The sequence below is a fragment of the Tursiops truncatus genome, chromosome 2 (genome assembly GCF_011762595.2).
Source record: "Tursiops truncatus isolate mTurTru1 chromosome 2, mTurTru1.mat.Y, whole genome shotgun sequence".
In the NCBI taxonomy this organism is placed as follows: Eukaryota; Metazoa; Chordata; class Mammalia; order Artiodactyla; family Delphinidae; genus Tursiops; species Tursiops truncatus.
Window position 1 is genome coordinate 92,967,133 of NC_047035.1, and position 16,928 is coordinate 92,984,060.

At 35.9% G+C, this 16,928-nt stretch overlaps 1 protein-coding gene across 2 annotated transcripts in view; it reads right to left on the reverse strand.

Moving 5' to 3' along the window:
- Positions 1–1,570: 1,570 nt before the first annotated feature.
- The window catches only part of SPPL2A (signal peptide peptidase like 2A), a 49,473-nt gene continuing 34,115 nt past the window's right edge, over positions 1,571–16,928 (reverse strand). For both annotated transcript variants that reach the window (XM_073800995.1, XM_019929435.3), the window contains 3 exons: positions 14,656–14,730; positions 12,713–12,873; positions 1,571–3,978 (listed from right to left, as the gene is read on the reverse strand). In XM_073800995.1, coding sequence (XP_073657096.1) covers positions 3,907–3,978; positions 12,713–12,873; positions 14,656–14,730 — 308 coding nt within the window. In that variant the 3' untranslated portion in view covers positions 1,571–3,906. The remainder of the gene's footprint in view (positions 3,979–12,712; positions 12,874–14,655; positions 14,731–16,928) is intronic.

Sequence of the window (16,928 nt, forward strand, 5' to 3'; positions counted from 1 at the left end):
TAAATTTCCAGTAAATGACACTTATGGAATCTAGGTTTTATGGATAATTTGTCAGATTTAAAATAACCACACAATTTCATAAGTGATTATTATCATTTTCACCTTATGTGAACATGATCTAGTAGCTTTTAGTTCATTTTCAATTATTTTTCACCATTCAAAATAAAACAAACTCAAATTTTATTTTAAAATAGAATTTATTGAATACCATAGTGAATTCAATACATTAAAAAAACTGTTTTTCTTGTCAGTATTGGCACATAATGAAGAGTTTTAAAGCACTGCCAGATTAACACTTCAAAAAATTTTAAATCATGTTCCATAAAAAAATAAAGCCTAGTAGTGCTATTAAAGTACTAATTTACACTAACATATCAAAGTGTTAAAAGAAAAGAATTTCACACTCAAACCTCCATCTAAGAAGTAAAAATTCAGTCATGTACTTTAAAAAAGGTTCTCATATGATCAAAAGACAACAGAAGGTATAAAACAAGCAAAACCCACGTAATTTACGTTGACTTGTCTCATTGGGAAATCTCAAGGCTAACCAGGTAAACTTTAGATACTGAAAAAAAAATCCACATTCCAAAGCAAAATAAGTTGTTTACTTTTTATGCCTAATCAAAGAAACAAATAATGACATTAAATATTCCACATTTTTTCTTCTAGTTGCCCCTTAATTGCAAATAATGTAGGACTATTCTAAAAAATTTAGTTAAAAAAATTTTCCCCAATGAACATTTTCTTAGATACAAAAAGCTGTCCTTATGGAAACATTAAACAAGAAAATTTACATATATGATTTTCACTGTAATATGGCCTGTATATTACTCTTATAAATCATTTTGTTTACTCTGAAAATTCAGTAACCCAAATTGTGAGTACTACATAATTTCTTTCAAATTCCAAAAGGTTAAGTCATTTGATTCAGATCTCTTGAATTTATAGAGTATTTTTCTTCCAGGAAGCATAAACTGATTTTTACTCAGTATTTTGATTTTATTTTCATTACCCTCCCCAACTCCTTTAGAATTACCTCTGAGGTAAATAGAGCACTGAAAATAAATTTTTTAAACTGTAAAACGGGTTGTTTGGCATAACAACTTTTTTCCTTGTTAATGGGAAAATATAAAGCCTTTCAAACTAGTACAATCCACTAGTCTGAAAAGCAATTCCTGTTTGTGAAGTCTCATTAGCTGAAATCAAGTTGACAATTTAGAGACCAAACTTAAATAAATTAGTTTCTGCTTATATCTAAGGCAGAAATTAAAAAAACAAAGGAAAACTGGAAAGCTCATTTGTATTTACTCTAAATGTACCATTTCATCAAAATCTCTATGAACATGTAACTAAAATCAATGAATGCCAACAGCAGATGGGTTAAAATTTTCTTCCTTCAAAAGAGAAATAAATTGCTGAGTCTACTAATAAGGTATTGCTAATCTAAAAAAAAATCTACAAGTTAGAAGGAAACATAACATCATAAAATATCAAAGTCCTTTCCCACAAACCTCATATTTATCTTTGCTGAACTAAACTGAAGTAAAAATCATTGACTTTACAATTTGAGGTATTTAATAATTTGTTTGATAAACTACAAAAATGTTCATAGGGAATTTCTCAGACTTTTTTTTTTTTTGCAGTAAGTAATCTCCTACAATATTTCTTATTGTTTTAAAGACATGTTTAGGAAAAAACCAAACTTCTCTTCCCCTTAAAGTTATTGGTGGTGGGAGGGCAAGAGAGGAAGAAATGATACAGTCTTCTAAAGCCAAATTTCCATCCCCGCTATCTTTTGCTTATATTTTGATTCCCCAAATATTTCTGCACTTTATTGTAATTTCTATAAATATTTTCAGTTCATTTGCTAGAAGGACTAAGTAAAATATAAAGTTGATACTGAAGATGGAGAAACTTAAGAAAGTTCACTTTTTATGTTATTTCTATTTAATCTGTAAGATTTAAATAGCAAACTAGAACAAGGTTATAACTTCTTGATAACTAATGGTTGGATAAAGTAGAATTTGCATCAAAGAATTAAGATTCCAGACTTCTAGATGTAAAATTTTCTCTTAACATTCTTCATAAAATGTGGTTGAGGCTTTTGAATATTCTAAAGCTGGGATAAGAGTGCAGATAATTTTACTTAAAAAAGCTGTATTTTGGCAAACATTTTATTGATATTATAAATGAAAATATAGTTGGAGCTTTAACATGGCACTTAATCTGTTCTCTCTATCAGAGTCTGCCAAATAAATTAAATTCTCTGGAAAAACTTCAAACTTTATATTATAGAGGCAAAATTAACATGAACTCTTACTTGTCAGATACTTGTCATTTGCCATAAACCAAATGACCCATAAGTGTATTAAGTAGAAAGAAGGGCTGACTGTCAAGGGAGCTTCTACATCTATAAATTACGTAACTTAACAATTAACAATTAATCAAAAGCATCTAATTCCCTCAAATACTAAATTTAGTTCAAACATCAAAGGTCTGATCCATTTTTAAAGGCATTAGCTTTATCTTTTAATCAGTTAAACTGGCCTTAGGATGAAAAATCATGGATTTGTTCACATATCTTGTACATTATTCACAGAGAAATACAAAATCCTGCTGTCTCTGCAATCACTTTTCATTTGGGAATTTCTTAGAGAAAATAAAAGAAAATGGAAAGATAATGTGACCTATGAGTCCCAGGATAATGTTCAAGTCCACATCTGAGATTTAGCAAAGAATGAGAAAGATTTTTTCAAGTTGGAAGATACCAAAGTGATTAGTTGGTCTAACATACTCATTTTGCAGATGAGAAAGCTGAGATACAGTTTTATTGCGCTAATAAAATTTACTCAAACTCTTGTAATTAAATTGAGACTAACACCCAGTCTCCTGTCTTCTGTCTCCAATTCTTTTCTCTGAAGCACACTTTGTATATTAGTAAACCACTCTCCATCCAAATTTTAAAAAGTTAACAGTGGTTTCCTATGGAGAAAGGAGTAGGGATCAGGGGAAAAAAAGGTAGGGGAGGGGATTATTAGGGATGTTAACACTCAAACAATGAGTCATATGTATTAATACATAATTTAATAAGAAAAATAATTTTTACAAAATATTAAGTCTTAACATTAGCAGAACCAAACTTCAGAGATCAGAAATACCATAGTGGAATTAAATGTTAGTTTAGAAATTTAAGCTACATCTTCAAGGAAACAGCAGAACTGAAAACTGTGGATTTCAGTTTTTGTTTCCTTTTAATGACTAGTTCTATATATTATGTTTCTCTATATCTGGAAAAATATTCTAATATAATACATATGTAGTCTGAAGTAATTTAGGTTCTCAAGTTTAAAAAAGGATTGGGATTTTTTTAAACTTATGCTACAAAAATACACATTTATATATATTCCCAAATTATATATTTCTAACCTCTGCAGTGATAAAAGGTCTAAAATTCCATTGCTGAACTGCCTTCTTACATGGTCTTAAACAGTTGTTTCTATACAGCATAAAATTTGCATAATTCTTTACAGTAAAATCTGCTCAGAAATTCACTTTGACAAATACTTTTAACTATCATTAGAGTTGAAAGAAAGAGATTTCAGTAAGAAAAGTACAGGGGTGGGTGAAGACTTTTTTTTTAGAAAAATATACTGTATATATTACATCTTAAAAATTACACAGACCATATGCTTTTATTTAATGTGAAGGCACAACTTTAATGTAGTTAAAAGCAAATGTATTTTAATTACTTATCATGTAGTCGTCAGTACCAGCTCTTAAAAATACATATTTGCAAGCACAGCATTGAAGTTTCTTTCAGATTGTCAATTCAAAAGCCAATTTAAAATGGCCAACTCTATTTGTAGAAAGTCAATTGACACATTATTGCAAGTCCACATAATATTATTATTGGACAATCTGTTCACCAGCAGTCACAGGGTTTTCTTCATTTGTTGCATAGTCCAGATGGTCCATCATCTAGGCATAAATAAAAGATGTTAGGAAATGCAAATTTTCAACTTGCCCCTAGCATTCACTAATTTGGCAAAAGGAGTCCCAGTTTTTAAGAGACACAGAGTGCTCCATGGAACTGAGCACTCCTTTTGGAGCAATGTACTGTTTCAACATCCACACTCCTAAGGAAGGACATGCTCAGAGTCATTACTCTTTCAGGAAGCTTAATCATTAGACTAGGGCCAATCTGATAAGTGCTTTCTCTGGATCTTCCACTATTTCCATCTCCCAATATGAATACTGCCCTGCATGGCAGTGGGAATATCCATCACAAGATATTCCTGATGCTTATTCCAGGACACTATTCCAAGCAGTGTCCACTCCTACAAGTGGAAAAACTAAAAACGGCACCACAAATCACTGTGAGAATACTAGCTGGTTCAGGGACAGTATAACCTGGTTGACACCTTGAATTGACCTTAGGATCATTTAAAAATGATACATGAAATATTAAAAAGACTGTATGACAAAAATTTCTACTAAGAGCAAAGAAATTAAAGTCAAATGATATCTGAAAACAAAAACAAGAATATACTTGCCATAGACTATTTTAGGGGAATTACCAGTTGAACTTCTCTCAAATGATCACTTCAGTTCCTCCCATATTCTCATAAAAATCTTTACATGTTTGGGAATGAAGGAAGAAACACTTAAATGTTTTCAGTGTTTTTACCCTGTTCTTCAGATAAAACTAATTAAAAATAGGAAAAAAGGGACTTCCCTGGTGATGCAGTGGTTAAGAATCCACCTACCAATGCAGGGGACACAGGTTCGAGCCCTGGTCCAGGAAGATCCCACGTGCCACAGAGCAACTAAGCCTGTGCACCACAACTACTGAGCCTGCACTCTAGAGCCCATGAGCCACAACTACTGAGCCCACGTACCACAACTACTGAGCCCACGAGCTGTAACTACTGAAGCCTGTGCACCAAGAGACCGTGCTCCGCAACAAAGAGAAGCCACTGCAATGAGAAGCCCGCACACCACAACGAAGAGTAGCCCCTGCTCGCCGCAACTAGAGAAAGCCCACGTGCAGCAACGACCCAATGCAGCCAAAAATTAATTAATTTAAAAAAATAAAGTGTGACCTATAAAAAAAATAGGAAAAGAAAAAGTACTTAATGTCTTTCTGAAGATTGGCAAAGATTTTTAGATTGGTGATTAAATTTAAGTATTGTGATGTAGTTTTTCCCTTCTCCTTTACTAAGAAGTAGAAGACAAGCAAGATAAATGTTCCCATTTTTATAAACTGATTCTAAAAGCTTTAGTGTTTTTTGGAAGAGGAAGCAGAGAGAGCATTAATTTTCAAATGGGGTCTCTGGACATGCCAGACAAAGAAGAATACAAACATGAGCTGAGGCTTTCAGCTGACAACTGTCTCAAGTGACGGAGACACCTTATAAAACCCAAACCTGCTGATACTCTGAGTCATTTCAAGCCCCTAAACAATCAGTTTTGAGGTCCTCTATTTGCAAAAGATATCCCCTAGATTAATGTAGTTGCATATTCATAGCGCTTCTGCAGCAGGTCAGTGGGGGGGGGGGGGGGTGGCGCATAAAAGCCAAATCAAGATAAGTAACAAAAAGACGAAGTTGTTGAAGAGCTGATTTTAGTCACAATTTAAACGAGAGAGGGAAAGAAGAAGCACATAAGATATATTTAGCCTCCCTCTTTTTCTATAGACACTCCAGTGTAAGAGGCTGGAGCTGTGGGGACAGAGAACTGCAGAATGGATGTTGGGGAAAAACCCTCTTTCTTCCCCAAGACCTGCTGATCCTGGTAACTATAACCTAATGAAATAATAGCCTACATAACTCTAAGTTATAATGTGCCTCTTCTTTCCTAATCCTCTGGTACCTCATTGGTACTGTAATCTAATCTCTAAATATAGAAATATATTAGTTAAAAAGAAAAAAAGTTGCAAAATCAACCTATTGAGAAGTGACATCTCTACTCTGTATTTACTTTTCTTTACTGACTTTTCAAAAAAAAAACAAGACAGAGAAATAAAGAGCAAACTTGAAACAGGATTTTAAAAACACAACAAAAATTAACATAGATAATAAAATTAACCAGAAAATTCATGTAAATTTTTTTCTTAATATTTGTAAATAGGCAAGGTCAATTTAGAAAAGATGTTCTCTGAAACTGGGTCGACTAACCTGGCATTACTGATAGCTCTGAACCAATCTCCAGAAATAGCCTAATAAAATGCTCATTAAAGTGCAGGAACTGGAGAGTTGTTGATAGTACAGCAAAGTTGTTCTAAGTATTTCTGTATTCTGACTTGTCAGTTACAGCTTGTGACTTCTAAAAATAATTAGAAGCACTAGTGACATTTAACAGAGACAAACCCACTGTTTACTGGATCTTCACAAACTGAAAACTTACTTCCCACCCAGAGTAAAACAGCCCATTGGAGGTTGCTGCATAAATCTAACTCCACTGATTTAGGATTAGAAACAAAAAAAATTCTCCCCAAAGGATGATTTCTATTAATTGTTCTATATGCCAAAGTAATTATGTCACCGCTTAATTTTTCTCCTTAGAGAAAAAACACCTTAACTTTCTCTACACTCATTATAAAATAAGGGAAACTGAATATTGTAGCTCTTAAAGCACTCCAGAAAAATAGTTCATAAAAAATATAGTGTAAGTAGCTTTGAGGTACAGAAAAGAATATACAATTAAGATTTCCGAAATAGTATCATTTAATGAAATCCTATAGGAAACTTTACTTTTTTGATTAGAGAAATTCATGGAAGGGCTGAATGACTCCAAGTATAATACTGAAGTATCTCTATGAAGTCTCTAAGTTTCAGCAAAAAACAAGGTATAATTTGCCCTTTGAAAACAGTATAAAAAGGCTATCAGGGCTACCCATGACTTTTAAAAATCTCCAGTGGAAAAATCCTGCTTTCTGCTACTCTTACACTCAATGCTAATATCAGGAATTAGAATGAATCAAATGATAACAGCATAAACAAATGTGCTGTTAGATTCTGATTTTAATTTATATTATTTGCTTTACATTTGATTTTTTTTTCAAAACAGTAGCAAAAACTTTTGGTACTTGCATAAAATGGTTATATATAAAGACTGTAGAGATATGTCTAGTTTAATGTTTCAAAAGTGCCACACTTTTACAATACCTTATTAACATTTTTGGTAATTTTATGAAGGTTGCTTAAACACAACCCAGAAGTTTACACACATACACAGAAGTGATTAAAGGTCAGTGCCTTAAGGACTGAACATTATAATTGCTTTGCATGAAGAATTTCAATAACATAGACTGAGAATTTACAGTGTATAAAAACACTGTTATCAGCACTGTGGGTTCCTAACACCTAGGAGCTAATAACTTAAGTGAGGGAAGCATACACAAATATCTACACTACAAGGCAGGTGTCAATAAGTATTTAAAGTCAAAGTCTAAAGAAAATATGGGGAAAGGTGAACCTGATTTCAATTGGAGAACTCTTGGATATCTGCTTGGAGAAGGTAGATTTTGAGTTGGGAGTTATATAAGGGATATTCTGGAAAGAGATACTGGAGGTAGGGGGAGAAGAGGGAAAGGATTATTATACTGTTAGCCAAAGAGATGAACCAGTAATGGCCTGAGGGTTGTCTTCAGGGCTGATTCTCAGGCCTCTCCTACACTAAGTCCATACCTAGTCTCCCTTTATTTTCCCAGGCTTGTTGAGGTTCCCTGTTCTACTTCCAAAGCCTCTGCTAGCCTTATCTGATTTCAACATCCACTTGCCTCACTAAGCTTTGGGCTAACCTACCTCTATAGATTAGATTCTCCTACCTCCCTGTAAGTCCAACCTCATTTTATGAACGAGGAGTCTTCAGAGATTAAATAATTTGCCAGAACTGATGCCAAAGCTATAATATACTGTCTTCCACAAATGACAACATTTGAGCTAAATTAAGTTGGACTTTAAAGGTTGGACAAAAGGAATGAGAGATTTTCTTTTTCACATTAACAGAAGGCATTACATTCTATAACTTTTAAAAAGGCTAGTTTTTTTGAAAAACAGACTCTCTCCTGGCAGCAGTTTATAATATTCTGCAACTAGCTTGCCTAAAATTTCAGGAAATGTCCATGCTTAATATTTTCTGTGGGAAAATGACCATGTTTAACAAAATCTTTTCTCTGAGGCTTCTGATGGCCTTTTACAAATAAGTTAAAAGGAAACAGATTTAACAAAGACCCAAAGTTTTAATATCCAAACCAGGAAAGTAGAAATCAGTTAATGAATTGAAAAATAACCACCAAACCAACAAATAAACCAAAACAAGAAAACTCAATTCCTACAAATAATAATAGCAAATACATTTATAGTGCTAACAACGTGCCAGGTACTGTACTAAGCAATTTGCGTCTATTACAGCAACATTCTGAAGCAGGTTGATTATTATCCCATCTTACATTGGAGGAAACTGAGGCACCGAGAAGCTAAGTAACTTGCCTGAGGTCACATGGCTAATAATTAACAAAATCAGAATTCAAACTTAGGCAGTCTGGCACCAGACTCCATGCTTTTTATTACTATGTGGTATTTTATATTCTGAATGTCTTATGTAATAAAATTATGATACCACACTACAAAAGTGAGAAGTGTATTACCAAAATTGTCTTATTTTTTGACACTTTAAGATGGATTTTCCTACAATCAACTGTCTTATTTACTGTCTCTGTCTTAGAGTGAAGGCCCTGGAGACCATCCTTCTGTAACTATTTACTATGGCTTTGTGTCCAGCTGCAATGATCTTTAACTTTATATGTAGCTGTTGTGAATCAGAATCATCATTTCTTTCAAGGTCACAATTGTTAAGAATGAAACTTGAATGGTCCAGGGCAGAGCACTTATTCATAGGGAATATAAATGCATCCCTTGGTTGAAGTCCATTCTTACCTACCGTCCCCATTCTCCTCAATAAAAAGCATGGAGAGAGAAAGGTGCTATAATAAACCACCCGACCCTTAAAGCTGCATTAAAGGGGAAGGAAAATTTTACAAGTAAAAATAAAATGCTGGTGATGAAAATAACAACAAACATACTTAATTCTGTAAGATAGTACCATGTGCTCTCATTAACTGTCCCAAATTTAAACTTTAACCCTAAACAAAGTTTCCCCATGTTGCTCATCCTCTTTGTCCTGATTTGCCTCATAATCAGTTAATAAGATAAGTGCCCCTAAAAGGAGAAACCTCTTGGCCACAGTTCTGTCCTGAGCCTTTTCTTCTCCCTCTACATTCTCACTCATGGAGTATGCTAGTGACACTCCCAAATTTCTGTCTCTAGCTAGGCCTGTCTCCTGCATATCAGGAGATGTTTATTCAACTGCTTACTTCTCTTTTCCTGGTAGTCCCATAGGTATTCTGAAATGTCCAACATTGAATCATCATCTTATCTCTCAAATCTGTTGCCCTTCTTAATCTCAGTGAGTGGTGTCACCATCCACCCACTCAGCTACCCAAGTCAAAAATCTTGGACTCCACTTCCTCTCCCTACACTGAATCTATCACCAGATCACATTAATTATGCCTCTAAATTTCTCTTGACCTTGTTCTCTTCTCTCAATCTCACTACCTTTCTAACTCTGGCTACCACTGCTTCTAATTGTAATAGCTACCTCAAGTTTTGCTCCCTCCTCCAATCCATTTTCTAGATTTCTTAAAACTCTTAAAATGGTCTCCAATATTCTTAGGATAGAGTCCAAGCCCTTGAACGTGGCTTACAAGACCCTACAGATTCTTTCCCTTGCTTCCTTCTCCAGTTTTCATCTCCTACTGCTCCCCTATTCTTACTCAATAGGATAGCCATCCTAAACTTCATTTCGTTCCTAAATCTGTCAATGCTCTTCCCTCCAAGCCTTTTTTTTTTTTTTTTTTTTGCACTACACGGGCCTCTCACTGCTGTGGCCTCTCCCATTGAGGAGCACAGGCCCCGGATGCACAGGCTCAGCGGCCATGGCTCACGGGCCTAGCCACTCTGAGGCATGTGGGATCTTCCTGGACCGGGGCACAAACCCGTGTCCCCTGCACTGACAGGCAGGCTCTCAACCACTGTGCCACCAGGGAAGCCCCCTCCAAGCCTTTGAAGTTATGGTTCTCTCAATATGGAAAACATGGCTCAGTCTTAAAGTCTCAACATAAACTTAACATTCTTTTTTTTTCTTTTTGGCTGTGTTGGGTCTTTGTTGCTGTGCACGGGCTTTCTCTAGTTGTGGCCAGTGGGGGCTACTCTTTGTGGCAGTGAGCAGGCTTCTCATTGTGGTGGCTTCTCTTGTTGCAGAGCACAGGCATGCGGGATTCAGTAGTTGCAGCACGTGGACTCAGTAGTTGTGGGTCGCGGGCTCTAGAGCGCAGGCTCAGTAGTCGTGGCGCACAGGCTTAGTCGCTCTGTGGCATGTGGCATCTTCCCGGACCAGGGCTTGAACCCTTGTCCCCTGCATTGGCAGGCGGATTCTTAACCACTGCACCAACAGGGAAGTCCCATAAACTTAACATTCTTTAAGAAGCTTCCCTTCCTCAAATCACCTTTGACTGTCTCAAAACCATAAGCACTGGGTGTCCCACTTCTAGTTTTCATGGCACCTGCCATAACTAACATTCATCACACTTTATTGTTAGTGACTCTATTTGTATCCTCCACTAGATTCTAACTTTCAAGAGGCCATGAGAGTAGGCCTGCTTCTAACTTGTTCATCTTTTATCAACAGCACATACAACAGTACCTGGCTCAATAGAACTGCTCAATAAACATTTGCTAAGTGAAGAAATAGAAAACTATTTTTAAAACATGATGACAAAGAGCACTTCTTGGGATGTGACTTTCAAAAACTAGTATTAGGGACTTCCCTGGTGGCACAGTGGTTAAGACTCCGTGCTCCCAACGCAGAGGGCACAGGTTCGATCCCTGGTCAGGTAACTAGATCCCACATGCATGCCACAACTAAGAGTTTGCATGCCACAATTAAGGAGCCCATGAGTCACAACTAAGGAGCCCACGTGCTGCAACTAAGGAACCTGCCTGCCACAACTAAGACCTGGAGCAACCAACCAAATAAATAAATAAATATTAAAAACAAAACAAAACAAAACAAAACAAGTATTAGAGTATGTGTTGTAGGACATACTTTTACTTTTCAAAATCTATAAAACATTCCATGTGGGTGTCCTCTTTATGGGAGTTACAAGCTGTCTTACTAGTTTAGTCAAGGACCTTGTGGCCATAAACTAATTCTATGTGTATAAATACAAGTTGAGACAATGGCATTGTGAGGTAGGAAAGGCAGGTATTTATCCTAATCTCAAAGAAATTATAAGACTTAACCCAAAGAATTCTAAGCTGGTGCTTTTTTCAATTATAGTAGTCTAACTTAATGTGCTAATCACCTCTTGTTAAATAAAGATGACACTACAGGGCTTCCCTGGTGGCGCAGTGGTTGAGATTCCGCCTGCCGATGCAGGGGACACAGGTTCGTGCCCCACTCCGGGAAGATCCCACATGCCGTGGAGTGGCTGGGCCCGTGAGCCATGGCCACTGAGCCTGCGCGTCCGGAGCCTGTGCTCCGCAACGGGAGAGGCCACAACAGTGAGAGGCCTGAGTACCGCAAAAAAAAAAAAAAAACCAACCACAAGGTGGATATGAACTTTGAACTGTTTATCTACTAACAGAATTGCAGCCATCTACCCAAAGTATCTCTATTTTTGTTCATGTGATCACTGACATGCATGCATGAGGGTGGATGACAGAGGGTAGTTTGTTGTAATAGGGCAAAGAAGAGCTAACTGCCTCATGAAGGGATCAATGTCATGACCATGACCTCAACAGGTAAGGGTTTCCCAACCCTCTTTAATTTCGAAGCAAACAAACAAACTTTACAGGAATACCAAGAACATTTAGGAAAAGAAGAAAGGGGTTTAACTTCAATGAAGAAATAACTCAAACATGATAGATTCTGGTATCTGATATTCTCTGTTCTAGGAATTTTACAGAAAGGTTAATCTTGATCAATTTAAATCTGAGGGGCTTCCCTGGTGGCGCAGTGGTTGGGGGTCCGCCTGCCGATGCAGGGGACATGGGTTCGGGAGGATCCCACATGCCGCAGAGCGGCTGGGCCTGTGGGCCATGGCCGCTGGGCCTGTGCATCTGGAGCCTGTGCTCTGCAACGGGAGAGGCCGCAGCAGTAAGAGGCCCGCGTACCGGAAAAAAAAAAAAAAAATCTGAAATGAGTGCCCTCTTTCACTTCGTTAGGCCCATTTAGATGCTGGAGAGAGTACTTTTTATCTGCAAAATCTCAGGACTCTTACTATAAATAGCTAATGTCAGTATCAAAATTTATTACTTAAACAAGGGTTTTATCTTTCATGAAGGCGACTTTTGTGTGGATTTTGAAAACTCATGTTGAAATGCCGTTTTGGTTTTCCCTGATGCCCTCCCATGCTTCTTGGTAGTTTTATCTTGAGTCACCAGAATTCTGGCATCAGATTGCAGTGGGGATGAGAACTGATGATGCAACAGGTGAATAGTAAGAGGGTAGTAGTGGAAAAAACTTAGGACATCCTGACAAATTCAAGGCAACTTTTTGGCATGTAAAAGCTTTGACATATACAAGCAGTTCCCATCCAAAGTTAGGCAGTGTCATAAGATAACTTGGTAACCAAGATATAAGCACATACCTGATAGCCGCTACCTTTCCAGAACTTTTTCATTTCCTTACGTCTCCAAGCAACAACTGAGGCAGTAATAAGTGTGCAAGGTACTAAATAGAGGAGAGCAGGTTGCCCCTTTTTCATCAGCACCAGAACAACAAATGTAAGTATCATACCGACGGCATAGGCTGCAAAAATAATATCAAGTATCAGCAATTTCTATATGCTATCAAAGGTGGATTTTAACTCTGTCACTAAAGTACTGGTTTTCGAATACTTCTAAGGACGTTTTTGCCCTATGACTTCTTTTCATAATTTCATTATTTTCCTAGATAGTAGTTAGGAGAGACATTCTACAGAGCTTTTGAAAAATTTGGAAACTGGTTAGTGTTTTCATTATAATTACCCTAATCGTTAATCATTGATAAAGATAATAATTCAAGGAAGCCTCAATTATCTGCCACTGTTAAGGATGTTGAGTTGTTCCACATTTTAGGTAACTAAAATCTGTGCCTCTAGGTAGTAAAGTTTGCTTTTAAAAATCTTCCTAATATTGATTATATACTTCCTGGTCTTCTTCAACAAGTGCACACCAAACGTCATTTGATCTTTTATTAATGATTGAGGGTCTCATTATGAACACAGGATCTCAGAATATTGGAGCTAGAAGGGCCTTTATGGACAATGCAGTCCACATTCTTGCTTTATAGATGAGACAATGGAGGACCAGTGAAGTTAAGTGAGTTGCCCAAAGTTACACAGCAGAGTTGACAGTCCTATTATCTGTCTTTTCATTGAGTTCTTTTATTCTATCACACTGATTGGTGCTGGACTCTAATATGTTCATACCTTTTGGGAGTACTATACTTAATGGCCTCAGACTGCTTTTCTTATTCCTTTATAATTTCCCCTTTTTCATCCTTTCACTTACTTAGCTGTTCTTTCTTACTGTCAGGGTAACTATTTCTAGCAACACCCTTTTCTACCACTAATGTACACTTTTAATTTACTAGATTTAATTCCACTGTGGAATTGAAAACCTTGCTAGAACAGTATCTAAATGGCTCTGGTGCAGGCCATTTACCTAAGAATAAAGAACTTTGGTGTACAGACTTTGAGATATCTATTTGATATGTTCAGAAGCAGAAAAGTATTTTTTGGCTTACAGCCTGTTCCTGTCTGTTTTCGATAATAGAAATAAAAGGATGAGTGACAACTACCGCTGCTGTCCCAGGTGAAATGTTATTGTGCCATAAATTTATTTATATTAATACGTAATTATTGTACCGTATTTTTAAAGATTTATTATTTATTTAATTTTTGGCTGCATCAGATCTCAGTTGCGGCACGTGGGATCTTCATTGAGGCACACAGGATCTTTCGTTGTAGCACACGGGCTTCTCTCTAGCTGTGGCGTACGGGTTCTCTCTCTCTAGTTGTGGCACACATGCTCCAGGGTGCATGGGCTCTGTAGTTGTGGCATGTGGGCTCTGTAGTTTGCTGTAAGCAGGCTCTCTGAGGTGAGTGAGCTCAGTAGTTGTGGCATGTTGTTGTGGCATGTAGGCTTAGTTGCCCCACAGCATGTGGGATCTTAGTTCCCTGACCAGGGATCGAGCCCATGTCCCCTGCATTGGAAGGTGGATTCTTTAACAGTATAGGGACCACCAGGGAAGTCCCTATACTGTATTTTTTAAAAACCTAGTATTATAGAATTTATTGACTACTTATGTGCCATGTGCTTTAATAAGAATTTTATGTGTAGAACCTAAAGTTTTTCTTTCACATATAATTTCCTTTTTAAACCTCCAAAACCTTGTGATATAGGTAGTAAAGTATAATTATCTTTTTGATGGAAAAAATATGTCTGATTCATTCATGGTGAAGAACTAGAATCCAGGACTCTTTATTTTTAGACCTTTTCCTACAGACAGTACAATTCAATATAATAAAAAGAAAAAACAAAAACTTACCAACTGTGGAGGAAACATAGTATATAGAAGAACCAGCCTGAACATCAAATCTTCTACAGTATGCAATCAACAGGCCTAAAAAAACACTCTACATTATTTTCTTAAAACAACAACAGCAATACAAATTCAACTGTTAACTATGGCAACAGAACATGTTGTATTGTATCTAACCTTCATTTTTGCATCATTAGAACATTAAACTACCTCAAATTCTGGACAAAATTTTACATGCTGATTTTTTTAAACTTAATACCATATATTAAACATTTTCCTAAGCCATCAAACAGTCTTTAAAGATATGATTTTTATTAGCTGCTTAATATTCCATCTCATGGAGAAATTTTTCTAATATTTCTGTGGTATCACTTGTAATGTCTCCTCTTTCATTTATAACTTTACTGATTTTTTTCTTGGTTAGTCTAGCTAGAGTTTTGTCAATGTTGTTTATCTTTCTAAAGATTCAACTCTTGGTTTTGTTAATCTTTCCTATTATTTTCCTGTTCTCTATTTATTTTTGCCCTAATCTTTATTATTTCCTTCATTCTGCTAACTTTGGGCTTAGTTTGTTCTTCTTTTTCTAGTTCTTGTAGGTGTAAAGAAAGGTTGTTTATTTGAGATCTTTCTATTTTCTTGATGTATATGCTTATCAGTGTAAACTTCTTAGAACTGCTTTTGCTGCATCCCATAAGTTTTGAAATGTTGTGCTTCTCTTTTCATTTGTCTCACAACACATTTTTACTTCTCTTTTAATATTTTCTTTGATCCACTGGTTGTTCAGGAGTGTGTGTTAATATCCATGTGTTTGTGAATTTTCCAGTTATCCTCCTGTTACTGATTTCTAGTTTCATTCCACTGTGGTCAGAAAATATACTTGGTATGATTTCAATCTTCTTAAATTTGCTAAGATTTGTTTTGTGGCCTAACATATGATCTATCCTAGAAAACGTTCCCTGTGTGCTTCAGAAACGTGTATTCTGCTGTTGCTGGATGGAATATTCTGTATATGTCTCTAGTCTATTTGGTCTCTAGTGTTGACAAAAATTTTTAAATGTATCATCAAAAAAAATGTATTGAAAGAGCATCAAGGAAGACAATTTCAAATTGTGATCAAAGAAATCTCTTTTCCAAGGAGAATAAAATAATTTGGAATTATAATACAGAGAGTTCAAATGGCAATGAAATATAAGGTTTAATTTGTAAGCATGCAAGTGTACAGGAAAAAAAAATTTATTACCTATTTAAGAAATGTGTTGAACCTCTCCAAAGAAGAAATTTCAGACTGTATTTATTTGCTAAACACTATTATGAAACAGTAAGAATGACATTCAACTGCTTAAAAATATCAGAAAATAATTTTACTATCTTTATTAGTTGTTTCAGTTAATTAGTTTTGGTCCTTACATAATTAATCAAATACGATTCTTGGTAGTTCCTTGTTATTTTTTACTATATTTGCTGTTTAATCAACATTTCCATACATTAAAAACAGTGATATCCATCCTCCCAAATTAGAATTTAGCTTTTAGAATTAAGTCACATATTATAAAACACTCTGCTTTTTGGGGAAATATTTGTTAGTGACCTTTGTCATTTACTTCAAGAATGCAGTATTTACATACGATCACACTATTTTCACCAATTCTATGCTATGTGCTTTTTATAGCACATGGTGTGGGAGTGGTAAAGTTGGGGATAAGTTTAAAGATATTCAAGAAACCTTAAGTTTACTCAACAGAATGCTTTCCCTACTTAATCAATTATGTGAATGGAGACTCACTGAGCTAAGAGAGCTGCTACACTGGTCTTTGCGATCCAGCTCACACGGCAACACTTTTTGCTTATTTCTCTATCCAGCTTTACTATGTCAATGAAAGGGCTTTTTCAGAAGAGCCAGTACTCTTTACCCAGCCACAGGCAGTTAGTACATAAGGAGACTATAAGAAAAGTGAGGAAGGAAAAACTCTCAGCTGATTGAGAAACATTATTAATTATTTCTACACTATATTATTCCTGGGCTGGGATTAACTTTATTCTACAGGTAGCCCAGTGAGGAAAATAATGCAGAACTGCAATAACTGTCAGAGAAGACATGCTAGGAGAAGGTGATCAATTTCCACCACATGCTGTATTTTTTTTGCATTATAGTGCCCTACAAGCTATTGTTGTTCTACTATGTTTTCCACTTGGTCATGACCTTGCTTAGTATTCCTAAACCACTTTTCCTAGAATATAACTATTATTTTATTATGATACATTTGGTAATATTAAATTCA